The sequence below is a fragment of the Ovis canadensis genome, chromosome 21, assembly GCF_042477335.2.
Source record: "Ovis canadensis isolate MfBH-ARS-UI-01 breed Bighorn chromosome 21, ARS-UI_OviCan_v2, whole genome shotgun sequence".
Taxonomy (NCBI): Eukaryota; Metazoa; Chordata; class Mammalia; order Artiodactyla; family Bovidae; genus Ovis; species Ovis canadensis.
Genome location: NC_091265.1, coordinates 56,277,574 through 56,305,142, shown reverse-complemented (window position 1 = coordinate 56,305,142; position 27,569 = coordinate 56,277,574). Strand labels below are relative to the sequence as shown.

General features: G+C 43.5%; 2 protein-coding genes across 8 annotated transcripts in view; one reads left to right on the top strand and one right to left on the bottom strand.

Annotated features, from left to right (window-relative positions):
* SDHAF2 (succinate dehydrogenase complex assembly factor 2) overlaps window positions 1-5,307 on the bottom strand; it is a 10,118-nt gene extending 4,811 nt beyond the window's left edge. Inside the window, exon 1 of one of the 4 annotated variants that reach the window (XR_011251691.1) lies at window positions 4,561-5,281. Coding sequence is in view for 1 of the 4 variants with exons in the window: in XM_069565229.1 (XP_069421330.1) it covers window positions 4,561-4,596 (36 nt within the window). In the remaining 3 variants the exon portion in view is untranslated. Of the gene's footprint in view, window positions 1-4,294 lie in introns of all 4 variants that reach the window. The other 3 variants (XR_011251692.1, XM_069565229.1, XM_069565231.1) reach the window with 3 other exon arrangements.
* CPSF7 (cleavage and polyadenylation specific factor 7) lies at window positions 4,685-27,569 on the top strand. Of its 4 annotated transcripts, none has more exons than XM_069565225.1 (10): window positions 4,685-4,827; window positions 5,450-5,558; window positions 12,219-12,437; window positions 13,265-13,368; window positions 13,741-13,913; window positions 16,949-17,363; window positions 17,879-17,997; window positions 20,052-20,220; window positions 20,864-21,031; window positions 25,617-27,569. In XM_069565225.1, the coding sequence occupies exons 1-9, from the start codon at window positions 4,709-4,711 to the stop codon at window positions 21,024-21,026; spliced, it is 1,590 nt and encodes a 529-aa protein (XP_069421326.1). In that variant the 5' UTR covers window positions 4,685-4,708; the 3' UTR covers window positions 21,027-21,031; window positions 25,617-27,569. The 4 variants fall into 4 exon arrangements, with proteins under 4 accessions (XP_069421326.1, XP_069421328.1, XP_069421327.1 ...); XM_069565227.1 differs by having other exon boundaries at window positions 4,730-4,827; window positions 13,741-13,886; XM_069565226.1 differs by having other exon boundaries at window positions 4,756-4,900.

The following is a 27,569-nucleotide window of genomic DNA, read 5'->3' as shown; positions in this document are numbered from 1 at the left end:
CCAAATATTAAGAATAATTCCTGAGGTTTGGAACCCAGCTCTGACTGCAAACATGTTCTTAACCAGTGCCTTTCCTGAAAGTCTCCAATGGAAATATTTTCTTCTTCCCTTAAAATTCTCACAATATGGTTTGCATTCTAGTCACCTGCCTGTGTTAAAATCTGAGCATACAGTGATGGCAAGGCCCCTAACTCCTCAAAGTTTCCCAATATAGAGAAGGGCCAAAACTATCAAGATTCAATGAGAAGGTGGTGACGTCAGCAAGATGGTGTTAATAGGAAGCCCCACACTTTCCTTCTCCTGCGAAGACAGCAACTCCCAACACATGGACCAGTTTCCTTCATGGTAAATCCAGAAACCAGCTAAGAGGCTCCTGAACCCTAGGTGAGCACAAAAACAGCTGCATCACAGCTAAAAAATTCCCAGGCCTCATTCACCATAGTCCCTGCCCCTGGCTCAGCCCAGTGCAACTGGAGAAAATTCTCAGCCACTGGCTTCTCCCTGGGGAGGGAAAGAAACGACTGAAACAGACGTCCAACATGTGGCCCTTCATGGGGAGGCCTGGGTGACTGGCTTCCGTCTTGTCTGAATCGAAGTGTGACAGAAAAGGTGCCAGGCTGGGGGCTGCTGAGAACTAGGTGAGGGTTTGGACTAGCACACGGTTACTTGCCATCATCCCTACCAGTGGCTCAGCACAAAACTAGAAGAAAACCCCCAATTTTTGGCTTCTCCCTGGGAAGGAAGAGTTGGCATGTGTGTCCAACGTTCCAGCTTTCTGGGTAGCTGCCTGAAAGAAAGTTTTCTTTTTTGCCTGTCTCAGAGCACTAACAGGATCCGGTATACTCTAGGTATCTGGGGGGTCTCTGAAAACAAAAAAAAGCTGGGTGGCTTGCTGCTGCTCTGAGGACCCATGGTACAGCAGACAGAGGCCAACAGAAAGAAAAAGGAGCATGCATCCCAAACTCCTGCTTTCCAAGGAGATGTACAAGAGACTAATTTCTCTCTTGGCCAACCTGCAGCACTCATGGGACCTGGGATACTCTAGAAATCTGGAATGGGCTGACAAGAGCTGGGGAAGTTGCAGCAGCTACAGAGAACCTGCAGTACCATAAACAGACACAAGAGGAAGCCAGAGATTATGAGCACTTGAAAACAGAAGCCAGCAAATCCTGCTGGTGGGGAATTTACATGCACAAGTCTAGAGAAGACATTTCATACAAAAAGTTTGAGAGGCCCCCAGATTCTCTGACAGGACTGATGGAAAAGATCTTTTCTTGTACAAAGAAAAGACTGGGAGGTGGTTATTTTTTTTCAAATGCATGGATCTAATTAAGCACAAAGTTCCAAGGTGCATGAGAAACAGCAAAACAAGGCCTACCCAAAGACACAAAATAAACTTCCAGCAACCAATCCTGGAAACAGACGTATATGAATTACCTGACAAATAACTCAAAAAAGGTTGTCACCAAGATGTTCAGTAAGCTGAGGAAAACAACGCATAACCAAAATAAGAATACTGACAGGAAAAAAAAAAGTTTTAAAATTGGAACTGAAAAATAACAATTTTGAAAAATTCACCACAAAAGTTAAACAGCATACTTGATCAACCAGAAAAAAAAAAAAAAATCAGTGAACTCAGTTTACTTGAAGACTACTCATTCACAGGAAGAAAATGAAAACAAATGAGTGAGATAAGCTTGGGAGACATCACCAACTGATCAATATAAATACTATGGGAGTTCCAGAAGGAGAAAAGAAAGAGGGGCAGGAAGATTACCTAAGGGAAAAATGGCTCAAAACTTCCCAAATTGGGGGAAAGAAATGGACATCCAAATTGAAGCAGCAGATGACACTATCCTTATAGCAGAAAGTGAAGAGGAACTAAAGAGCCTCTTGATGAAAGTGAAAAGGGAGCGTGAAAAAACATTCAAAAAACTAAGATCATGGCATCCAGTCCCATCACTTCATGGCAAACAGATGGGGAAACAATGGAAACAGTGACAGACTTCTTTTTGGGATCCACAATCACTGCAGATGGTGAGTGCAGCCATGAAATTAAGACACTTGCTTCCTGGAAGAAAAGCTATGACAAACCTAGACAGCATATTAAAAAGCAGAGACATTACTTTGCCAACAAAGGTCTGTATAATCAAAGCTATGGTTTTTCCAGTAGTCATGTATGGACGTGAGAGTTGGACCATAAAGAAAGCTGAGTGCCAAAGAACTGATGCTTTTGAACTGTGGTATTGGAGAAAACTCTTGAGAGTCCCTTGGACAGCAAGGAGATCCAATCAGTCAATCCTAAAGGAAATCAATCCTGAATATTCATGGAAGGACTGATGCTGAAGCTGAAGCTCACCTGATGTGAAGAACTGACTTATAAGAAAAGACCCTGATGCTGGGAAAGTTTGAAGGCAGCAGGAGAAAGGGCAACAGAGAATAAGATGGTTGGATGGCATCACCCAGTCAATGGACATGAGTTTGAGCAAGCTCCAGGAGCTGGTGATGGACTGGAAAGCCTGGCTTGCTGCAGGCCATGTGGTTGCAAAGCGATGGACACTGAGCGACTGAACGAACAAAAAGGAGCCAAAGGACAGTAGATAATAACACAAAAGTATATGAAAGCATAAAGCTTCATATCAAAAACCTAGACAAACACAGGCTACTATAACACTGCAATGATGGTAGGTAAATCACATTTAATTCTGACTTAAAAGACAAAGACATTTTAAAAAGCTATAAAATATACTGCTGCTGCTAAGTCACTTCAGTCGTGTCCGACTCTGTGCGACCCCACAGATGGCAGCCCACCAGGCTCCCTCGTCCCTGGGATTCTCCAGGCAAGAACACTGGAGTGGGTTGCCATTTCCTTCTCCAATGCATATAAGTGAAAAGTGAAAGTGAAGTTGCTCAGTCGTGTCCAACTCTTCGAGACCCCATGGACTGCAGCCTACCAGGCTCCTCTGTCCACGGGATTTTCCAGGCGAGAGTACTGGAGTGGGGTGCCATTGCCTTCTCTGATAAAATATACTAGTGGATACAAAATAAAATATGTCATTGTAATATCAGTAACATAAGGTGGGAGGTGTAAAAGAGAAGTTTTCGGATGAGACTGAGCTATTATCAGCTTAAAATACATTATAAAATGCTTAATGCAAGCCCTGTGGTAACCACAAAGGAAACATTTACACACAATAGAAAATGAGGAAGGAATCAAAGCATGTCTATAGAAAAATATCAACAAAACACAAAAGATGACAGCGAGAGGAAAAGGACACAAAGCGACAAAACAGAAAACAATGAACAGAATGGCAACTCTAAGTCCTCTCTATCAGTAATATTTTAAATGTAAACAGATTAAACTCCCCAATCAAAAGACACACAGAGACTGAAGGGATTTTTAAAAACCCACAAAATCCAACTATATGCCTTACAAGAAACTCATTTTAGATGTAGGCTGAAAATGAAAGTGTGAAACACATTCCACTGCAAATAGAAACCAAAAGAGAGCACAGATGGCCCTACTTTCATTAGACAAAACAAACTTTAAGTCAAAAGTATCAAAACAGATTTTAAAAGGCCCTGAAATAATGATGAAAGAGTCAACTCACCAAAAGGGTACAACAATTATACATACAACCAACAGCTGAACACCAAAATATATGAAGCAAATATTGACAGATCTGAACGGAGAAACTGCAACACAATAGTTGCGGATTTCAAAAGCCACTTTCAATATGGAGAGAACACCTAGACAGAAGATCAATAAGGAAGTAGAGGACAGGAACAACAATGTAAGCCAAATGGGCCAAAAATACACACACAGAACATGCCACCCAACAGCGGCAGAATACACATTATTTTCAAGCACTCTAAGAACATTCTCCAGGACAGAGAGCATGTTAGGTTACGAGTTTTAACAAAAAAGATCGAAATCATACAAGGCATCTTTTCTGACCACAACAGAATAAAACTAGAAATCAAGAGAAGGAAAACTGGAAAATTCACAAATAAGGGAAAACTGAACAACACCCTCACTTTTGAACTGGGTCAAAGGAGAAATAAAAAGGGAATCATAAAATATCTGGAGACAAAAACACATCACAAAATCATGAAATTGGCAAAGAGCAGTATTAAGAGAAAATTTTACAGTGTTAACAGCCTATATTCAAAACGAAAAAAGGTCTTATGAAACCATGTGAAATCAAGACAGACACTAGAGAAGACTTAAAAAGAGCAGAGAGGCTTAAAAACAGAGACAGAAGGCGCCCAGAAGGTGTCCGGCCAGTTCCACCTGCAAATAGGTGAAATCGGAATTGAGTCTCTCACGAAGACTGATGGTTCAACGATATTACGAGACAAGCACACAGCGGGCTCAGGCCAGGGTGGATGTAACCTGAATCTCCTGCGTTGCAAGATCAACCTCTCCTTGGGTCTGTCCTTGCCTGGGCTGTATAAGACAGGTAGATGCTTCTCTCGGTCTCCACAACTTCAGAGGAAGACGAGGCACAGTTCCCACTCTGGCCTGCCCAGGAGTCTAGAACCCTCCATTTTTCTCACCCGCGCAAAAGCCGGGAACACAGCGACCACCGCCATTTTTCACGACCCGCATCAAAGGCCTACAGCCCAGCCACTTCCGGATACTTTCGAACACCAGGGCCTCCGACAGCGGCGCCGAAGACTTGAGCAGGAAGATGCGTCCTCGCGTATGGCGGAAGTGGCTGTGCGTGTGACGCCGGCGGCGGGGGGGGGCGGGACCTGGGGCCGAGAGCGGTTCGCGCGCTTCGGGCCTAGTCCAGACTCGCCGCCGCCGCCGCCATATTCCCGGTAACGGGGGCGCGCGGCCGGGGGCCGGCTGGGCCGGAAGAGGGTTTGGGGACGGCGCTGAGGCGGGGAGGGGGTCGGTTGAGTTTGGGACAACCGGAGTTGGCGGGCGGCGGGAGGCGCGGGCCTTTGAGGGAGGGGGCCGAGGGCGTCGGGCCGGGTCTGTGGGGAGGGAGCGGGGCGGGCCTAGCCGGGGGCGAGGACTAAGGCCTGGGTGGGGAGCGGAGGTGGCTGGAGCTCCGGGAGCCGCAGGGACTTCTAGCCCGGACTGCTTGGGGCCTCGGCAGGTGCGGCGGGCTGGGCCTGCGGGCTTCGCCGCGGTCGTTCTTCGCAGCGCCATCCGAGGGCCCGTAGGAGCAGAGGCCTGGACTTTCTCGTCGCGCCACGGGCAGCTGCGGCGCAGCTCCGGTCGGGCCAGAGGGTGATGGGCAGCGAGCCCCGCGAGCCCCGGTGGCCTGGGAGAGCGAGGGGCGGCGCGAGGCCGGGGGCGGGGCGGAGCGGGTGGGGCCGAGCTCGGACTGCCGGGATGCTGCGTCTCTGGAGACGGGAGGTTGGCAACCAGTGCCCTCCTTCCAGCCCAGGACCCTTATGCTTTGTAACTCTTGCTTCTTTCTGGATACCGCAGTGGCATCTTTCTTGCTTTGTCCGTTCTCCGGGCGCGAGATCTTCCTTCCGAAGCCATGTCAGAAGGAGTTGACTTGATTGATATATACGCTGACGAGGAATTCAATCAGGTGAGGAGTCCTCTAGAGCAGTGGGATTTTCCTGTACCGGCCGAGGAATCTTTTGCAGCAAACTTGCAGGGGTCCCAAGCTCTGTCAGTGGTAGAAGATTTGCTCGGCCTGAACACAGGTCTGTCAGATATAAATCTTCCCTCTAGCGCAGACTTTCAAGACTTACGCCTATTCCGCTTTATGTCAACTAAAGCCTCCAGGCTTAATTTTAAAAGCTTTGATTTAAGAGCAAATAAAAATTAGGTTTAATAGAGTGGTTTATCAACCTGTGGAACTTGATTCTCCAGTAAGCCAAAGTTGAACGTCAGTCTCCTGGAAGGCTGCTACTCTGTGCGGCCCCATAGACGGCAGCCCACCAGGCTCCCCCGTCCCTGGGATTCTCCAGGCAAGAACACTGGAGTGGGTTGCCATTTCTTTCTCCAATGCATGAAAGTGAAAAGTGAAAGTGAAGTCGCTCAGTCGTGTCAGACTCGTAGGGACCCCATGTACTGCAGCCTACCAGGCTCCTCCATCCATGGGATTTTCCAGCAAGAGTGCTGGAGTCGGGTGCCATCGCCTTCTCTGACTAGCCACATTTAAAAATCAGAATTAGGTGTTCTGTAGCATTCACGAAGACAATGTTGATATGTGTTCCTTTGAGAGTCTCTCAAATTGCAGCTGGAGAAATGTAGTACCCCTTCGCTTCAAAAGGCAGTGCAAGTATGAAAGATAACTTTAACATTTAATGTCAGTTGTTTTCCAGTTGTTTTCAGCCTTCCTTGTTTCAGAAGTAGCTTGACTCTGGTCTCAAGAAGTCCATAGGCTTTTTAATGTTAGTTTTTTAGTAATAACCTTTATTGATGATGTAATTGGTGGGAGGAGGTAAAGGTATTGGACAAACAAGTTCAGAAGCAGATAGAGACCCACTCACGTACTCTGAGTTCAGTTTGTTGATCTCTTTATGATATGTCAAGAAAATTATACAGTGGTCTCCCTTGAAACAATCATCTCATATACAGGTCAATTCAGAAAAGATCTCAAGAATGTTCAAAAGTCTGTATTTAAAACTTAATATCCTGCCTGGATTATTTTCAGCACTATTCTACTTGAGTAACCTGGTTTTTCCCATTTTCATCTTTCAATGGCTATATGTAAGGGCCTATAAAGAGGATTTAAAAAACAAAACCAGGCTAGAGAAGGAAAGCAGAGAAGGCAATGACAACCCACTCCAGTCCTCTTGTCTGGAAAATCCCATGGATGGAGGAGCCTGGTAGACTGCAGTCCATGGGGTCACTAAGAGTCGGACACGACTGAGCAACTTCACTTTCACTTTTCACTTTCATGCATTGGAGAAGGAAATGGCAACCACTCCAGTGTTCTTGCCTGGAGAATCCCAGGGATGGGGGAGCCTGGCTGGCTGCCGCTTATGGGGTTGCACAGAATCAGACACGACTGCAGTGACTTAGCAGCAGCAGCAGAGAAGGAAAGTGCTCTGGACCCTGATTTTTTTTTTTTTAACTTATTTTGTACTGTGGTATAGCCTATTAACAATGTTGTGATAGAGAAGGGACTCAGCCACACATGTATCTGTTCTCTGCCAAACTTCACTCATATTCAGGCTGCCATAAAACATTGAGCAGAGTTCCATGTGCTATACAGTATGGACCCTGACTTTGATGTGAAGCAGCAGACGAGGTTTATATATGCCATTATGTGCCATTTCTTTCACTTGGCAAAAGTTGATCATTTTCCCATGTCTTCTCAGGCAAACTGCAGTCGTCTACATGTGGCTGCTGATTAACTTAAATACATGAAAATCTTTCTTTAAATTTCAAATAAGTCAATTATTTATGGATAAAAAGAAAGACTTAGTATGTTTAGTTACCATTTGCTTTCCTGAATTTTTCATATTACTTTGAATCAAGACTCTTACTACTTTTTATGTTATTCTTTTAAATATAGCAAGGAAAAAAGTCTCCTTTAATTCTTTTCTATTACTGATTTTAAAAACCTCGTTTCCCCTTAATTTCATTATCTGTGGGTTGACGACAGTGCTGCTGCTGATTCACTCTGGGAAATGGATAGAACAGGGTCCTTGACCACAGATCTAGCCACATGTGGTCTGAGAAGTGAGATTTCATAATTTCTTAAGCAGTATTGCTTGTCGGTCATAGACAAGACAGGTCTCATCCACTGAGTTGTTAGTCTCAACAATTTGATCTCTGGTCTCCTCAGTTAAACAGGACTTTGTGTGTGTGAAATCAAGTAGATACTTGTACCGAAATGATAATTTGGTACTTGGTTAAGTTGAAGAAAGTATAGATTTTAAATGTCTTATGTCGTGGGGAACATCAGGAAAGGGTGCTTTTTCCCCTCACAAATGAGTTAATTTTTAGCAAAGCTGGTTTTAGTAGAATTTGGAAGCTTTGGAGAAGTGGTAAAAGCTGTTTGACTGGGATTGTAGAAGTAAGCTTAGATTGAAGGCCAACAGTACAGATTGTGTTTTAGAATGTTATAGGAATGCTACTAATTCACCCCAACTTACCCCTGCACAAGAACCTTGTCATGTGTACTTTGCTCCCCAGGGAGCAAAGCACTGTTCCTAGATGGAACCCTGTGGTGCTGACTCCAGATATGTTACAGTATGTGCTACAAAAGCGTCTTTTGCAGAGCTACTTCACTTGTGTTACAGAGGGAACCTCGGAGTTCATAGGGTCTCTCTTGGGCTGAGGAGAACAACTCGGAAAGTGACTGAAAGCTGCCATCCCTGCTGAGTGTTTCCTCTCTTTTCTGTTTCTCGTGCTGAGACGGGTGCTTTGCACAGTATGCTCAGTTTCCTCAGCAAATAGTTACTGAGCTGCTTCTGTTTGCCAGGCATCGTGTTAGAACTAGTGAGATAAAAGGGGAAACATGGATTTGTGTGGTCAAGAGGTTCTATTCCTGGTGGTCGACAGCAACGGACCATGATAGGGAAGGAGAGTAAGGTGAGAATTGTGGAAATAGTAATCACAAAGCCAAAAAGCATTGAGCTTTGGTTACAGTTATAAGAAAATTAACTCACATAGGTTGCTTTGAGTAAAAGCTTTATTACTGTGTCTTCCCTGGTGGCTCAAACAGTAAAGAATCTGCCTGCACTGCAGGAGGCCTGGTTTTGATCCCTGGGTCAGAAGATCCCCTGGAGAAGGGAATGGAAACCCACTCTAGTATTCTTGCCTGGAGAATTCCATGCACAGAGGAGCCTGGCCAGCTGGAGTTCATGGTGTCACAGAAGAGCCGGACACGACTGAGTGACTGACACTTTAAGATATCAGGAAAGGGCTGGCAAGTAGGAACATTGAGCATTCAGGTGGGGAAGTTCTTATTTAAATTCAAACATCATGCAAGTTCTCTTTTGTAAACCAAGAAGCTTCCTGAGACAATCACAGCTATTCCTCTGCTATAAAATGCAAACTTCTCCCTGGTATTAATTTAGAATTAAATACATCTTTTCTAATCTCCTTGAAATGAAATCCTTAACATCAATGCCTGTAAAATACTGTATTTTTCACTTAATTTGTAGAATTAGATTTTGCTTTAACTGCATAAATCATCAGCTCATTTGGTAATCAGAAAAGCCTCAGGTCCTTACCTATTTTCCTGTCTTAGCCCCTTGATGTTGCTAGGAGATTTAGATGCAAATACAACTTGATACATTATTTCTTCAACGGAATCCTCAATAGGTCTGCCTTATGCATCAGAACAGTTCCTACAGAATTCTTTTAACTGAGGTTCTATGGCCCAGAGAGACCATTTGAATCTTGTGACACTTTTACATTCCTTGAATCCTTTTGTATTTCTTAAAGTGGTAAAATAATCCATACACCAGAGTCTTCTGGGATAGAGACTCATATTCTCTAAGGAACCCTGAAAGAGTAGATTGTTCACTGAGGCTTACGGTATGGGAGATTTCCTGGTGATACTTTGATCTCTGAGCTGCCCATGTCTGCATGTTCACGACTCAGTTATCAGCAATAGTCTTTGTATTAAAACGTTTCAACATGCATCTCTGAATCACAGATGCTTCTTGGAAAGAATGCCAGTTTGGTTCCACTGACCATACAAGATCGTGAGTTTCCTTGTTTAAGTTCCATTTCATAATCCTTGATTAATTAATTAAAAAAAAAAAGTTACCCTTTTTTGAAGTAGTGTTGTTTTAGGATTAGAGCACTGAAGAGGATCAAGTGGTTTTTAGGTCTTTTCTACACCTTGAACCATAAGAGCAAATCATATGTAGTGCATGAATAAATAAATGATTTGTCTAGAGTTAGGATTGTTTGAGACTTAGACTGTCAAATATTTTACACACAAGATATTGAGTTACTAGCTGTGACTTTCTTCACCTTTTAAATTTATTATCCACCCTGTACTCTCCAGTGTTAGCAGCTCCCCATCATACTCATCCTTTTTTATGCAAGGTCCTTATTTATAGATCTGACTACCTAAGATAGTCTTCTTGTGCTTATTTACCTCCCTGATTCTTTTTCATGCTCTTTTCTCTTTCTGAGATTTTTTTACAAGGTTCAAACTCTTCTCCTTTGGGCTTCTTAGAGTATTTGTAACATTTGAAGTTATTTACATTATCTTGCTATGCATGTTCTTCCCTTTTACTTCAGATAAACTGAGAAACTATAAGATTGTTTCCCTAAAGTTTCTGATGGTATGTAGGTCTAAGAATGTATTTTGTAGTGACTCCTCTAGTTGCACTCCAGAATCAGGAATTCTTGTGATGGGTTTGAAGGGAGAAAGTTACTGGAGCTTCCGCACCTGAGGTGCATTAGGGGAAATGATTCACCCTCAAGGAACTAAGCAAGTTGCCAAATCAGGTTCTTTTTTTATTTCCTTTGTATAGATCTTTCTTTATTCCCATTTTTAAAAGACAGCAATGACATGAATGAGCTATAGTGTCCCTAAAACACTCCAGTGTCTCCTTGTATCTGTTTTTTGGCAGTTTCATCTTTAGCACTGTTTGGATGTTTTAGACTGTTAATCTGGGGGTGAAAAAAGAACAACTTGTCTTAAAATAAAATAGGACAACTTGTCCTTAAAATAAAAAGATCCTCTCTAAGGTAATAACACTGAAAACTCTGAAACATTAAGTTCCCTTAATAGTATTTTTTATGATTTTAGGAGTTTTGATATGTGTTAGCTTGGTCTGCTATAATACTAAAAATGTGGTGACTTATAAACAACAAATTTATTTCTCAGTTCCAGAGGCTAAAAGACAGATCAGGTTTGTGTTCTGGTGAGCAGCCTCTTCCAGTTGCAGCCTCTGCCAGCTTGTATCCTCACATGATGGAGAGCAGAGCAAGCAAGCTCTAATTCTTACAGGGGCACTAATACATTTCATAGGCTCCACCCTCAAGACCTCATCTCATTTTAATTACCTCTCTAAGGCCCCACCTAATACCATCACATTGGGGAACAGTGTTTCAGTGTGGGTGGGTGTGCTCAGTCGTTTCTGACTCTCTGTGACCCTGTGGACTCCTCTGTTCATGGGACTCTCTAGGCAAGAATACTGGAGTGGGTTGCCATGCCATTCTCCAGGGGATCTTCCTGGCCCAGGGATTGAACCTGTCTGTCTTCTGCGTTGGCAGGTAGATTCTTTAGCCCTGTGCCACCTGGGAAACCCTTCAAGGAGGTGTGTTGCAGGGTTGTGGGGAGGGGGGGTCACATTCAGTCTATAACAGTAATATAAAACACAGACAAAAAGTGTATCTCACCTGTCTTCCAGAATGCATGTTCATATTCTAAATGGTTAGTATAATACAGCTTATGATATGGGTGCTTGTTCTGTTTGCTGAGCTTTATGTTTTAGAGAACTTTGACTGCTTTTGTATATCATTAGATATCTCTGGTATTGTTCAGAGATGTTTCTTATATAAACGTCATGGTAATATGTTGAATCTGCATGTCATGCACTAGAACGTATAAAGGAAAAACCCCAATTATTCACCTCCTTTTTATTTTATTAGAAAGATGGTATTATATACTGTGAGCTTTAGAGCATTATTAAGTAGAATAGTAAGTTTTGTGTAACTCTTGATTTTGGAAATAGTGTAAGATGTTGAAAATTTCATCGGTATAAATGTGGTCTTGGGAAGCTGGCTTACTTGATAGCAATAGCAGATGTCTTTCTGTGCATTCTTGCTGTGCTGTGCTTAGTCTCTCAGTCATGTCTGACTCTTTGCAGCCCCGTGGACTGCAGTCCAACAGGCTCTCCTGTCCTTGGGGATTCTCTAGGCAAGAATACTGGAGTGGGTTGCTGTGCCCTCCCCCAGGGGATCTTCCTGACCCAGGGATTGGGCCCAGCTCTCCCACGTGTTGCAGGTGGATTCTTTACTGACCGAGCCACCAGGGGAGCCCTGTGCATTCTTAGTGTGCTTGCTTAATTGTCGTGTACATTTTGAGTCTCACAGTTGATTACAGCTAGAAACACTACAGACTTATAGGGTCTTAAGAGAAACACCTACATAAACCTAATTTTTAAAATTGTTTTACATGGGGAAGTTTTTTGAGTACGACAGGAAGTTTTTATATGTTTTACAAAGTATTTGACTGTGGATTGTAAGTAAATTAGAGTAAAACAGAATGAACAAAATGAAAGGTTTTCAAACCCACCTTTGCCAACGCCCCGTCTCTTAGGACCCAGAGTTCAACAACACAGATCAGATTGACCTGTATGATGACGTGTTGACAGCCACTTCACAGCCTTCGGATGACAGAAGCAGCAGCACTGAGCCACCTCCTCCTGTTCGCCAGGAGCCATCTCCCAAGCCCAATAACAAGACCCCTGCAATTCTGTACACCTACAGTGGCCTGCGCAATAGGCGAGCTGCTGTCTATGTGGGCAGTTTCTCCTGGGTGAGCATGGGTAACCAAAAAGGCTTGGGTGGGCTGGAGGGAGAGCACTGGGAGGTGATGGCATTTTCAGAAACCACTGTTGCACTGTTTTGTGCTCTGATGGGGTTGGATTTCTTTTTCCTGGGATCAGGTTGGATTGATCTCTGAAAGAGAACTATCCTGAGGACGTACTGGTGCCGAAGAAAGCAATGATTAAGTGGGTAGTTGCTTTTTCTGCCATCTTGTTACCGCCCCTGACCCTGGGGCTTTATGTCTACCAGGGTCATCTGTGGGATGAGATTTCAGAGTGAACACCTTGAACTCTTGGTGGTCATTAGATGGTCCTGTGATAATGATGGGTGAGAGGGAGCAAAGACCTTGATAGCTGTAGTACACTCGGGGTAGGTGGTGATTGTTGTTCTGCAAAAGTTACTGTGTGACATGTTTTGGGGCTGGTGATGGGAGGTGGTTTTTTCCAAGTTAAGAATTGTATATACTGAGGGGGAAGTTGTTGACAGTGATCAACTCTGCCTGTCAGATCTCCAACTAAAAGCTGCTAGTAATCAGTGTTTGAACTGATGATCCACATGGCAGTCAGAGTTAAAATAGGTTTTAATTTTCTTAGTCTCAGATACGGGGATTGGGGCAGAGGTGGGTGGTTTGCAGTTCTGTCTGGGTGAGGACAATATTAAAACCTGCTCTCGTTGACATCCTGATGGCCTTCTGGGTTTCCTTTGGTGGGTCATGGTTATGACTAGACTCCTAGGTTTGGGGAAAGGGTTTGGGACATTCTGGGGGAGGGGGTATAGTTCTTGACATTTCTTCCTTTTCCATCTTGCCGGCCCCAGTGGACCACAGACCAGCAGCTGATCCAGGTTATTCGCTCTATAGGAGTCTATGATGTGGTGGAGTTGAAATTTGCAGAGAATCGAGCAAATGGCCAGTCCAAAGGGTGAGGTCTGGATTTAAGAAGCCCCTTTTAGTTTGTAACCATTGGGATAACAGATCTGTACTGTTATTTTGGCCCTGTAATTTAATCCCTCCCACCCTGGCCCAGTTTACTGCCTTGGTTTTGACAAACCACCTTAGAATGGGGACCTCACTGCGAGGTAGGAGAACATCCATCCATTGAAGGGCAAAGAAAGCTGGTTTCTAATTTGAAATAAATAGGAACATTTTAGGCTGACACTTTTTGTTGTTGATAGTTTTGTATATATAATATAAGCAGGGTATCCTTTGCTTTACCAAAAGTGGAAGAGAACTTCTGTGTTTCTCTCTTGATTGTCTGGTAGATCTCACACGTTTTTAATTTTTCTTCCTCAAGGTATGCTGAGGTGGTGGTAGCCTCTGAAAACTCTGTCCACAAATTGTTGGAACTTCTGCCAGGAAAAGTTCTTAATGGAGAAAAAGTGGATGTGAGGCCGGCCACCCGGCAGAACCTGTCACAGTTTGAGGCACAGGCTCGGAAACGTGAGTGCGTCCGAGTCCCAAGAGGGGGTACGTGGAGACCATCTGTATGAAGGGGGTGTATTTTGTGGGTTTGTTTTCTGTGCTGTAGGCTTGGTCTGCATTGTGGAGGAGTTTGAGGGAGGGTGGTGATGATTATGGGTGGCAGCATGGCAGTAGGTAAGCTAAAAATGAGACTTATGTGCCAGGAGTCAGGTAGTTCAGATTATACATTTCTGCTGCTAACTCATTATGTGACCTTGGGCAAGTCACTTTACTGTTTAGGGCCTGCTTCCCCATTTGAACCGGACACAGTGTATAAAGTTCCTGTCACCTCTGAATTATGCGTTTTCTATTTAAAAAATCAGTATATAGCAAATGGACTGACTGACTTGTAAGACATGTCTATCAAATACTAAGCAACCACAGTAAAATACAAATATAGTACATAAAGATGGCTGTAATCTTGTTATACATTGGAAGGTACTCTTTAATGAATCGACAAAAGAAATGGTGGAGAGCAAAAATTTAACAGTGTTTCTCCAGCATTGACCAGGGTGCTTGGGTACCCTCTGATTACCTGCTATTTTAGTTCGCTTGGCAAGTGTTTCCCATTAGTAGAGGATGTTGCATCGTGCCACATTAGCCTGATGATGGTATGCCTTAAGCTCACGTTACTCCCTTTGTTCTGACCCCGTTCTCACCAAGCCATCTTCTGATACTAATTTGGTTTCCCAACTAGGGTCTCCTGCTGGGAAGAGAATGCACTGACCAGGTGACACGAGTATTCCAGTCTGCTTGGCAGTTGTATTTCTCATTGTAAATTAAAAAATTGGCATTCTGGTTTAAGAATCAATCTCTTTTGAATTTGAATAGTGTGAATCAATCTCCTAGGGTCCAGTCACCCCTGGGCCACTGTTAAAATCAGTGTCTGAACCTGTGAAACCTGGGAACCAGCTTTGGATTGTCATGACCTCACAAGGTGCAGCTACCTGGCAAGGCCCTGCCTGAAACAGCCAACTGCCATTACTTGCCTTTTACTACAGTGAGGGTGATGGCAAAGTTTTGTTACCTACTTTCTGTAACTGCTTAAGTCCTTTTCTCAAAATAGTGCCTTGTGTTGATTGAGTAGTCTACTGGGACCTTGGATAGGTTGATTGAAGGTGGAAATATGGTCACTTAACTCTTGCATAGGAATAACTATGTTCTTATAACTAGATTGAGAGCCTAGATGGAAGTGTTGTGAACTCTTATTGCTCTGTGTTAGAAGACACAACTTTTCTTCCTTGATAACATGAATTTTCAGAGTCCATTCTGTTTCAGAGTCTTTGTTTGATTCAGCCCTCTTCTGACTTTCGTAATTTTACATTTATGTTGAACACCTAATTGTCCTAACACCACTGGGCTGTTTATTCCTGGGTTTTACCTTTCTTTGCTGGATTGAATTGTTTTTCTGCTCTGTCATGTTGATATAGTTGGACCCTGTTAATTCACTCAGTGCAGCTGGTTGACATAGTCTGCTTAAAAATGGTTGCTACTCTTGGGACTTGTAGCCATAGCTACCAAAAAACACCCTTGCTGATGTGGGAACGGTAGCTGGGAAGGGAGCTAACTTTCAGGGGGTTATACTTGTAGTGTTCTTTCTTCGGTTTGAGAGAACTCAGGGAAGAAGCAAGTTGCCATGTGTGTGAGACATGAAAAGCCCGAGGATGCTGTGGGAGGCCCTGGTGATAACACTGCATTAGAGAGACCAGGGTGGTTGCCAAAGGGATTGATTCCACTTAATGCTTTCATCAGGAGCTAGGGTTTACTAACAAGTTTTTGTTGAAGGAGCACTCTTCTTTTCGCCTCTTCACACTTGTCTCCTAATGGCATCTTTTTACATCCAAGACTCCCAAGTCCATGTGATCACATTCTTCTGTTGGATTTCACATCAACCAGGCTTAGAGTAGACTGTTAAATTGGAAAAAGGGAACGAGTTTAACCCAAGTGACTCGACGTATCAGAGCCATGTTTCCAGCAGTATGATAGCAGACGTGTTTTGAGTCCATTTTGCACAATGACATACCACTGAACCATGATCATGTTCCTAGAAGGCTACCCTCTGGGGTAGAGGGTTTGGACTGTTGAAATATAGTAGGAATTTCCCAGATTTCAGATATATTTTGTACCAAGCTTTTGCAAGGAGTCCCTGATGTCAGCTGTGTGCCATCTGCTCATTTTATGGGCTGATCTTATATGATCCCTGGTAGCTCAGAAGGTAAAGCATCTGCCTACAATGTGGGAGACCCAGGTTTGATCCCTGGGTCGGGAAGATCCCCTAGAGCAGGAAGTGGCAACCCACTCCAGTATTCTTGCTTGGAAAATGCCATGGAGTGAGGAGCCTGGTAGACTACAGTTCATGGGGTCGCAAACAGTCGGACACGACTGAGCGACTTCACTTTCACTTTCTTGGCCTATCTCCCACTTCCTTTCATTTAACTTCTAATCCTCCATTTTTTGTTCTGTGTCTCTTCCTTATCCCAGTTACCAGTTTTGGTACTTGGATGGAAGAAGTGTTGTCTATGCCCTGCCTGTCCCTCCTTTCCTCCAAATTTACTGGGCAAAGTGACAAGGCAAAGAGAAAATTTCAAATATATAGCAGGATAGAAAAGATTAACTACTACAAGCCCAAGGAAAGAGTCCCTGAACTCCTACCAGAGAAAATGAGATTTTTAATCTGCTTGAATTCAGCTAAACAGTAATGAACATATTTCCACACTGTCATTTTTCTTGTGGGTTATTAGGAACCTTCTGCATTTAAAAATAGAAAACAAATTTAAGGATAATTTAAATGTGAAGCACTGAGAGTTCTAGATAAAGACAATTCTTTAGCACACAGAATTTAGGGTGGTGCTGCTTCCTGCATTTATGTCTGAACTAGGCTGCCTCTAACCTTTCTGAGGCAGTAGATGATTTTACTTTCTTCCTCAGCCACCTGTCACCTTCCTTAGTGTGGTGTCAGATGACTCTTGCTGATGGATGAACTCGTCCCATGGTTATGTTTAAGACTTGGGCAGTAACAGTAATTCTTTTTTTTTTCGTAGGAATACCTCCACGGGCCCACTCCCGAGATTCTAGTGATTCTGCTGATGGACGGGCCACACCCTCTGAGAACCTTGTGCCCTCATCTGCCCGTGTGGATAAGCCCCCCAGTGTGCTGCCCTACTTTAATCGCCCTCCTTCAGCCCTTCCCCTGATGGGTCTGCCCCCACCCCCTATTCCACCCCCACCACCTCTCTCCTCAAGCTTTGGGGTCCCTCCTCCTCCTCCTGGCATCCACTACCAGCATCTCATGCCCCCTCCTCCTCGATTACCTCCTCATCTGGCTGTACCCCCCCCTGGGGCCATCCCACCTGCCCTTCACCTCAATCCAGCCTTCTTCCCCCCACCAAATGCCACAGTGGGGCCTCCACCAGATACTTACATGAAGGCCTCAGCACCCTATAACCACCATGGCAGGTAAGGACTATCTTGTTCCTTTTAAATCTGAGCCAGGCATAGCAGGGTAGACAGTGTGTTAAGTTTATTTTCTTCTCCCCAAGAAAGTAAGTGAGCACTGAAATATTATTGTCTTTTTCCCTTGTGGAAATTCTGTTGTCATAGTATTGAGTCCTGGGAAATAGTTAACTATGCGTTAGAGAATGTTTTTATTTGGTATTTTGTTTGCATCTTAACCTCTCACCCAAACTGTGTCCTTTGTATCCCTTTTTCAGGTGGTTGATTAAGTTGAGTGCTCTGAGTCACTGTTATGAGTGCTATGAGTGTCTAGCACTATGTGGTCATGCCAAAATTATAAAAGTATAGCGCATAAATCCTGTCTTTGAAGAGAACATGAACATATAAAGCATGTGAGCAGGCCTAGAATCGTTTAAGACAGCACACAGGAGAGTGTAACATAGTACTCTAGAGGATGGTAAGATAACGCTCGGTGTGGGCCGTCAGGAGTGATGTGGTCTCTGTATTTCTGTGTGCAGCCGAGATTCGGGCCCTCCGCCCTCTACAGTGAGTGAAGCAGAGTTTGAAGACATCATGAAGCGGAACAGAGCAATTTCCAGCAGTGCCATTTCCAAAGCTGTATCTGGAGCCAGTGCAGGTAACGCATCCTTAGCTTTGCTGCCTTCTGCTTACTTTCAGTTTTGTCATTTCCATTGGTAAGAAATGCAAGATAAAATTGGAGCACTGGTACATTTTGAAAATCAGTAATAACCTGGTTTTGGGCTTTTGGGGAGCTTCACTGAGACTGTTTATTTAGCCTGTATCTAGACCTGCCCCATGAAAACCAACTTAATGTGTAGAATATAAATAACTAATACTATCTCATTGTGGTGTTTCCTGCCTCCTGGAAATCTTGATCTCAGTGGTTGATCACTGGGTCTAGTGTCTGTGTATACCTTGAGGTTTTAGAACTGATGATGATGGTTGATATGGAATCTGATTATATTTGAGGATCAAGGCAGAGCTGACGGCTTCCACGTAGCCTGACCTAGAAAGAGACAAATCTACTGGGTGTCATCTTAAGGCATGATACACTCCTTACAGCTAACTTTTGCCCTGTTGTCAGTATTAAGTGGGCAGAACCAGAAGCCATGCTTTTGAGAGCTGAGGAAACAGAATCTTTGGTTCCTAAGAGAAGAGAATATAGAGAGTTTCCTGGTTCTGATCCACGTTTCACATTATAACACTAATCATATTCATTTTCTTCCTGTGAGTTTCCCACATGAATGTAGATATAGATTGTCATATCTAAGAAATAACTGTTTTCGTCCATTTTCCGTAATTTCTTATCTTTACTATGAAATCTGAATGCAGAGTAGACAGAAAGCATGTATATATTCTCTCTGTTTTCCACTGGAAATCTTCATTGACATCTGAGTAAATCTCTTTAAGTTAAAAAGTTATGTGTGCTCATTGTAGCAAATCAGATACACAGTGTAAAGAAAAACAGTCATTGTTCTCCACCAATTCCTTCACATTGAGATGATCAGTAACTGAACCTCTGTCTCCTCCCTTTGTTTTGTTTTGTTTTGTCATTTCAGTCATTCAAACCATAGATATTTATTTATTTATTTATTTTAATTGGAGGTTAATTACTTTATAATATTGTATTGGTTTTGCCATACATCAGCATGAGTCCGCCACAGGTATACATGTATTCCCCATCCTGAACCCCCTTCCCTCCTCCCTCCCCATACCATCCCTCTGGGTCGTCCCAGTGCCCCAGCCCCAAGCATCCAGTATCATGCATCGAACCTGGACTGGCGATTCCACAGATATTTATTGACTGCCTACAAAACAGGCAGAAATTCCCTCCCCTGGGCGAGCCAGAATCCCAGCATTCCTTGGCCTCCATGTTACTTCTGTGCATATACATGTTGGGTTATAGATTACAAATAATTCAGACAGAACTATGCAGTGTTAATAAATGGAAGACTTCTGTACAAGAACTGTCAGTAAGACTGCCATGCATCTGAAGTTTCTGTCCTTCAGATTTTGTTTTTTGCATATACCATCATATATATATAATTTTGATATGGAATACTGTTTTACAGCTTTTTAACAATATTCTGATCATCTATTATATCAGCTAATGCATAACATTTATTGAGCCCTTACTGTGTGTCTGGCACTGTACTTAAGTGCTTTACATGGATTGCTTTGTTTATATCCAGATGACATTATGCTTTTTAACAACTATGTAATATTCTGTAGAACCAATGTTTCTTAATTTATATAGTCAGACCCTATTGAAGGAACTTTTAAGTTGTTTCTGATTCTTTAATACAACAAACGATGCTAAAACAAACATTTCTTAAATTATATGCTTGTGAGCAGAAGTTGAAAATTTTTAGAATTGCTAGGTCAAAAAGTGTACACATTGTTTATTATAATGGATGTTGTCAAATAGCCTGCAGACAATGACATGCCAGTTTATACATCCATGAGCAGTATCTGAGAGCATCTGTCTGATTCCAGACCATTGGAATATCGTTTCAATACAGTTTTATACTTGCCGCTTCTGCCTCATCCACTATACTGTGGTTCTGTGGGACAGCTAGTTATTCTTGGTTTGTGTCCTCCTTGAGTTCTCCTTTTCATCAGTTTCCTGCCTCTGCTTATTGTTGGTCTTTTCCATCCATCCCCTGTCAGGGGATTACAGTGACGCGATTGAGACACTGCTCACAGCCATTGCTGTTATCAAACAGTCCCGGGTCGCCAATGATGAGCGTTGCCGTGTCCTCATCTCCTCTCTTAAGGACTGTCTTCATGGCATTGAAGCCAAGTCTTACAGTGTGGGTGCCAGCGGGAGCTCATCCAGGTGAGTTGATAATTGCTCCAGTGGCGGCTAGTCCTGAGCAGCATTTTTCCAGGGGTTAGCAGAGGAAGGAAAGGAACACAGGTATCTGGCAAGGACCTGGCTAAAAGAGCAGACCTAGCCCTCATGCCTTTAAGGGGGAGAAATTGATCAAATGTTTATATTAATAAATGTTGTAATGTCTGAAATCTGTGTTGGGTGAGGCAGTGGGCTTATTTAGGAAGAAAGACCAATGTAGTTAAGAATGTGGGCTTTGGAGCCATACATTCTTGGATTTGAATTCTGCTCATAACTATCTGTGTGACCTTGAGTGTGAAAGTTACTCAACTTTTGAGGCCTTATTTTTCTGATTTTTAGAAAGAGGACAGTGAAAGTGCTTATCTTACAGAGCTATTGTAAAGATTAAGTAAAATAAAGCATGTGAAGCTCTTAGCACTGTGCCTGATACATTAATAAGTCTCAACAAATTTGTTCTTACTTTTCTTTAAAAGACTAGTCCTTAAAGAGCTAATATCCTCAGACTGTGGGCCCATGATAGAGTAACAGAAGAGTGGTTTAACAAATAGTAGGAGACACTGAAACACCAGGTTCTTGGAAAGAATGGGGTAGGTCTTCTGAGTGAGTCTGAAGCCAGTCTTTCTAATAGGAAAAGACATCGGTCCCGAGAGAGGTCACCAAGCCGGTCCCGGGAAAGCAGCAGGAGGCACCGGGACCTGCTTCATAATGAAGATCGGCACGATGACTACTTCCAAGAAAGGAGCCGAGAGCATGAGCGACACCGGGACAGAGAGCGGGACCGGCACCACTGAGAGAGGTGGGACAGGGCCCCACCGCTGGTGTGCTGATGGTTTCTTATGAAAGAGAAAGTATTGATAGTAAAGGTTTCTCTCCCTCCTTTTAAAGCAGGTAAAGGGGATGGGAGGACTTCCGATTTACGTAACCAGAAACTCAGGAGGGCAGATTTTCTGCTTGTTTGTGAGGTGTCTCACCTTGAAATGGACCTGAGATTAAGCTATTTTTGTTTGTTTTTTGACTGCTTTCACTTGACATGGTATAATGGCTAAGAACATAGTGTCTGCAGGTTACACATCCCATCTCCTCCAGCCATATTACTTTCTGTTCTTCATTTGTGAGTGAAAATAATAAAAACAACTGTCTCATTGGATTGCTGAGTATTCAGTGAGCTAATTCCATATAGAGCATTTAGCTGTCATAGTATCTGTCACATAGTAAGTTCTCAATAAATGATAGCTTTTGCTACTGTTACTGTTACATTTTATTTTTTGCCATGCCAGGTGTGGGACCTTAGTTCCCTGACCAGAGTTTGAACCTGTGCACCCTGCATTGGCAGTGCAGTGTTAACCACTGGACCGCCAGGGAAGTCCCTCACTGTTGTTATTTTAACCCCACCAGACTTTCAAATGAAAAAATCAGGGAAATTGGCCAAGACAGAGAAAAGTAAGACCATTGCCTACTTGTAAGTTTTCAAGGTGCAACATTAATAATTTTTTAGAATTAATATCTTATTTAAAAGATTTTGAAAATCAGGATACTTTAGTTAGAAAGGAGAAAGCAGATCTGAAAAAAAAATTATCTTTAAAGCTTTAGAGACCGTGTGGAGGATACTTCAATGGTAGGATATGTTTTGGAAAAACTCATTGACAGCATTTTTTTTTTTTTTTAATCAAAGCAAAAGCCAGGAGGGTTGGGGGCAGGGAACCAAATATGTTAACTCAAGTAACTGAAAAGTTGAGGTAGGCTTGGCTGGATCGAGGAACCTTAGCTCATTATTTTCATTCTCAGACAGGCTCCAGGTTACATCCCACCAGCTTGGCAATCCCAACTGAAACCAAACTTCCAACAAAGTTTGTTTCTGGTACATAAGCAAGCAGGAGCAGTTGCCTCTGTTTCTTTGGAGATCTTTAAAAGTAGTCTATAGACTCTGGTGGGGATGGTCTGTTTGTGGTTCCTGAAGGCTGTTGCATGAACCAGGTGATACTCTGGGGTCTGTTGTCAATTTTGTGGTTTCACATCAAGTAGGTTAGGAAAATGTTCTTGGTTTTAACCAATTTGGTTGGTCTGAAGTCATGGTAATTGAGGAGGATGAAGAGTTGGAGTAGTTCTATTGTGTGTTTTTGGGGTGGATTCATGGGGGACTGGATGAAGAAGGGGAAAGAAGCCCTTCCTCTTCTCTGAGTGCCTGTCGTTCACAAGCAGTGGCTAGACTACAAACTATTGCCTAATGATAACCTACCAGACTACTGAGAAAGGAGTCTTGTTCTATTCAGCTGTTGCCCTCTAGTTTGTGGTTAGACATTATCTGCCATTAACCTAAGCGGAGGGATTTCTCTGGTCGTCCAGTGGCTGGGACTCTGCTCCCAATGCAGGGGTCCCAGGTTTCATCCCTGGTCAGGGACCTGGATCCCTCAATTGCATGCTGCTACTGAGACCCAACACAACCAAATAAATAAATTTTTTTTTTTTTTAAACTTAAGCAGAGTTGTAGTTGGGAATTCTTTTTGTCTTTTCTGTAGAGAGCAGATATATGAGGAAATGAAGTTAACCAACATTTTTTACCTGCCTCCCTTCTCTGTTCTCGTTTATTCCAAAGTCTTGGAGTACTTGATATTAATGGAAGTCTAAGATACCCCTCAGAAAATCAGCAGTTAGGCTGTGGGTTCTAGATACTTCTTTCTAGATTTCTCACTAGGTTGAGTTTTGAGAAGTGCCCATATATCTTCCAGAATTGCAGACTTCAAGAGAGGTGGAGCCCACAGACAGCTTTGGCCTAATTCTGTCTCCAGGTGGGCAGGAGGGTGGGTTGAGCGGTCCTTTGATTGAGCTCTTCCCTCCTGTCGCAGCAGCAGCACCTCAGTCTTACTGGAGCTAGCACAGTTGCCAGTGTTGCTTGGAGGTTCAGTGTCAGTAACCACCCTCCCCAATCCCTGCAGCCCACCGCATGTGTCCTTTGCAGCTAGCTAGGATGAGAGTGACCAGGGAGGTGTTACTTGGTGTGTGCGAAGCATGGGGCCACACTCAGCTTCATAGTTGGAATGTGTAACTGCACATCACTGTTCTTAGTGGCTTTGCTCGTCTGACAGCCTTTGATAGAGAAATTGTGAGATCCACTGTTGGGGGTTGAACATCTGAACCTGAAACTTTAAAAGCTGTCGTCTTGCTTCGTTTTATCCACCTGTAAAATGGGAGTTTTCTTCCATTATGGGATGGTTCAATTTGGATATCTGAAAAATCCTGTAACCCAGCAGTTCCCAGAAAACAGTCATTTGGCTGGTGCAGGCCTATGACAGATGAGGAAAATTAACTCTTGAGATAGGTTTTCTAGTTCCCCAGTTTTCCTAGTCATCCTTTAGATATGTTGGTTATTCCATCTGGATAATTAGTCTCATTTATATTAAGAACTTCCAAGCTCTGTGTACAAAACCTTTTAGTTATTAAAAAAAATAGTATTTATACTATATGGACAGGTGTTCCTGAGAGCAAAGGGTATGTTCCATCTAGAGGCAACAAAAATCAGCAGCCTTTTTTTTGTCTACCCTTCCTCAGGATGGCCTCAACCTCTGAGGCTTAAAGTGTGATTGACCCCCTTTGGCCTCAATCTGTTCAAACTTTACCACCAAAATGGAGCCATAACCTCTAAGAAGTGGGTGCTATTCAGTTGACCCTTGAGCAGTGTAGGGTTTAGGGGAACCAACCTCTGTGTAGTTGAAAATTCAAGTATAATTTTACAATCAGCCCTCCCATTTCTGTGGTTTCTCATCCACAGATTTCAACCAACCTCACACTGTATAGTACTGTAGTATGAATTTATTGAAAAAATTCTCCATATATGTGGACCAGTGCAGTTCAAACCTGTATTTTTCAAGGGTCAACTGTAGTTTACTTCTGGTGCACTAGTTGTTCTCTGAGTCTTGTTTTGTAGGAGCAGTTCCCACATCACATCTCTTGTGGTATATGTGTGTATGCTTTGGAGTGTGAGAATATTCTCAGTCTGTGGCGCTGACTTTTTGTAGTTGTTTTAAGACATTATCCTGCTTGATGTATATTTATTCTCACTTCATTGCTATCCTCCTGATCCAGTGAAAACTGAGCGTTCTGTTCAGTTTTGGTCTAATAAAAGATTCAGAAATCCATATGATAAGAAATTGAGAAGACACTGAGGGCTTTCATTTCTCGTATAGAAATTGAGGAAGATGCCTGCATACATAGATGTTTAGAGAAGCCAGAGGCCATGACAGAGTCTGAGGACCCCAGGCTGAAATAGTGCCATTCAGAGTGTAGAAGGATCAAGTAGCTTACAAGTGTATTTTTTCTTTGGCTAGCTCCTCCATGTTATGTAAGTGCACGCACTAAGGTTGAGCCTTTGTGTATAGGCCATGTTGCCAGCTTGGGCACTAGTTTAAATCTTCAGCCCAAATTTCATTCCCCCTTTTCCTTTTCACCATCAGTTCTATCTTACATGGTAAGACTGCCAGGCCACCCCTGCAGGTTGGTGTTACAGCATTGGAACAAGGGCTGTGTACTGGGGACCTAAAGATTGGTCAGGATGTGCAAGGGGTGCAGCAATGCTGTACTGCTGAGCAGTTCTTAACTGTGCCTTTAGTTTTCTTGGATGGTGACTACTGATTGTTTTCTTTGATTTCCCTGCTCTAGAGGCTTTCTGTTCTGGCCAGATCACTCCTGATTGGTGTTAGAGTGCTTCTTGGTCCCTCCCCGACAGCTGTCATCTGAGGGAAGACTTAAAATCTCTTGAGTTTTAGTACAACTTAGAACATCTCTGGCTGTATGTGTATATCTATGTGTATGCTTCTTTAAAAGGAGAAAAGTTTAGTTTTTCCTGTGTAAGTGCATGCTCCCCGCTAGGGCCTCTTAGGTATTTGGGGGTTAATGGATTTGGTTATGTACACGCTTGTTTTCTTACCACTGTACCTCCCATTTCCAGATTTTTCCCCTTTCCCTTAAGGTAAGCTATGACTCGCTCAGAACAGATTTTCTGAAATAGTGTTTAAACTCACCATGCTCCCTTACAGCAACTTTTCTTGAAACGTAGCAGTTTCCATACTTTTCCTGCCAAAGTCCCCTTTCCAGTCAGACTGCTTTGATTCCTCATTTCGTTGTCAGTGTTCTTCCCTCTAACCTTAAAGTAAGATGTACTCTTTTTTCCTCTATTCTCTTCCAGCCATGCCCTCACTACTCACAGTGCCAGACATTCCCAGACAATTCTGTTTTTTACTTTCCCCTGTGTGCATTCTGTCTGCATCCCCTACTTCATACGTTTTAACTTTAGAAAATGCCACTATAATTTATTATAAGCCCTTGTTAATCAGAAAGTAACCTCTAACTTGTGCTTTCTTTCTTCCCTTCCGATGTTCTCATTACAGGAGTCTGGTTGGAAGCTAATGTTTTTTTAATGGACTTGCATCTCCTCACCTTGATCAGGACTAAAGGACGGAGGCCGCTCCACCCCTTCCCCTTCCTCCAAGCCCCTAACCCCTCCAGACACCCAGGGAATACCCTCTACCCTACAGGATTGAAGATTGCCTGGCAGCCCTCCCAGTCCCACTCCTTTCTGCCAGGGTAAAGAACCTAAAGACTCCGTGTGGTTGGGAGGGTGGAAGACAGGAAGAGACCATGTCCAGGTCCCTGGTCTCCATAGAGAATGGTGCTTTGTCCAAGGAAACGCATTGAGTTTCTGATTCTCCAGGAGCAGTTCACTGGTGAGGTTGATGGGAAGAATCCTTCCCAAAGAAAAGGGATCCTCCCTGTGGGATCTAAGAGAGTGACTGGGTGTGCCAAATATGCCCAGGGTCCTGCCCTCAGCACTAGGTTTGATGGGGCCAAGAGGGTCCAAACCCCTTGCTAACATACCACTTTGTTTAACTCCTTTACCTTCCCTGCCCTTTGAGGAGGGACCATGGGAAACAGAAACTACTTGCTGGAAAGCTCCTGTTCTTGCTTTTCCCTCTTACATATTGACGGTTTGTTTCCCTAACCTCCCGGAGGGCTCAAACCCTTCTAACTCCCTGCTGCCCAGCCTCCTCAGTGGACCTGCCCCTCCTAAGCAGAGAAGGGCCATGAGGTTGCTGTCTGCTGGGGGATCTGGCGGAGCCATTAACCACCCTCTACTGCTTCTTGCTTGGTTGCCTGTTGCAATAACCAGCTCCATCCACTAGATGTTCCCTTTCCCTGGGGCTTTTCCATTTCACATGTGGAGCCCTTCCCCCAAGAAGGCGGCTTCCTTGTTTTAGAGGAAGGTACTGCCATTGGGAGTTGGGGATGTCGGACCTCAGCAGTGAAGAACCCTCGTGAAGTACTAGGAATGGGGAAGGAGGCAAGTTGGGCAGGATATGGCCTACTTCCATAGGCTTTTCTTTTTTCAGGTTCGATGTGAGCATGGGCTTGCATCCTCCAGGTACATACTTTTACTTATTGTGGGATAACCTGGCACTAGTAAGTAAAGTCACAAAAATTTGGTATTTTTTCACCTTTTGACTTAATAGCTCCCCTCGCTCTGCCTGGAGGTACTTGCTGCCTCTGATAAGGAGCAAGGAAGAAGTGGAGCCTGACTTGAATGAGCTCAGCTCAGAATTCTAAGGACCACCACTCTGGGGGCCATTTTCTACACAGGCAAATGGAATTGCTTTTCCCATAACATCCAAATTGTGATGTGGTTGCTGCTGACAGAAGCAGCAGCAACAGGGTCCTGCAATACCCATGGGGCGACGGATGCTACTTCTCCTTGCATCTGTAAGGGCATGTGACATCTAACAGGAGACGTGGCATGTGAGATGTAGGGTCACTGGAGACCCTTCTGGCTCAGAGCGGAGAGACTGAGTTGGACCGAACCCTTCCTCTGTTCCCTGCACGTTTCTGACACAGCCCTCAATCAGTCACTAAGGGAGTCCCCCCAGGGTTGGAGAGGCACATTCCCTTGGGACAGAGGCTACCGGTTGTAGCTTTTTATCCCCTGTCCCCCAACCCCATCCCCGCCTCCACTTCAGAATATGGCACCCCGCCCAGCCAGCCAAGTGTTAAGTGATGTGCTTATCCTCCGGGTGTCTTTTTAATGTAGAGAAAACCAAGTAAGGTGACAGTTTACGGCGAAGAAAATATATATAGAATACCAGAAAAGCCGTTTACCCGGAGAATTTTTTTTCTCCCTATATTTTGTTTTGTTTTTACTCAATGACACAATTTTTAGTTTTATTTCCTGATAGCAAAAGGAAAGAAACCCAACCCTCAAAAAGGCCATGGCCCCGTCCCCCTGTTGTTGGTGATTTGTTTGTCTTTCTGATAGGTTGAAAATTGTGTAATAAACTTGATGACACTGTCAA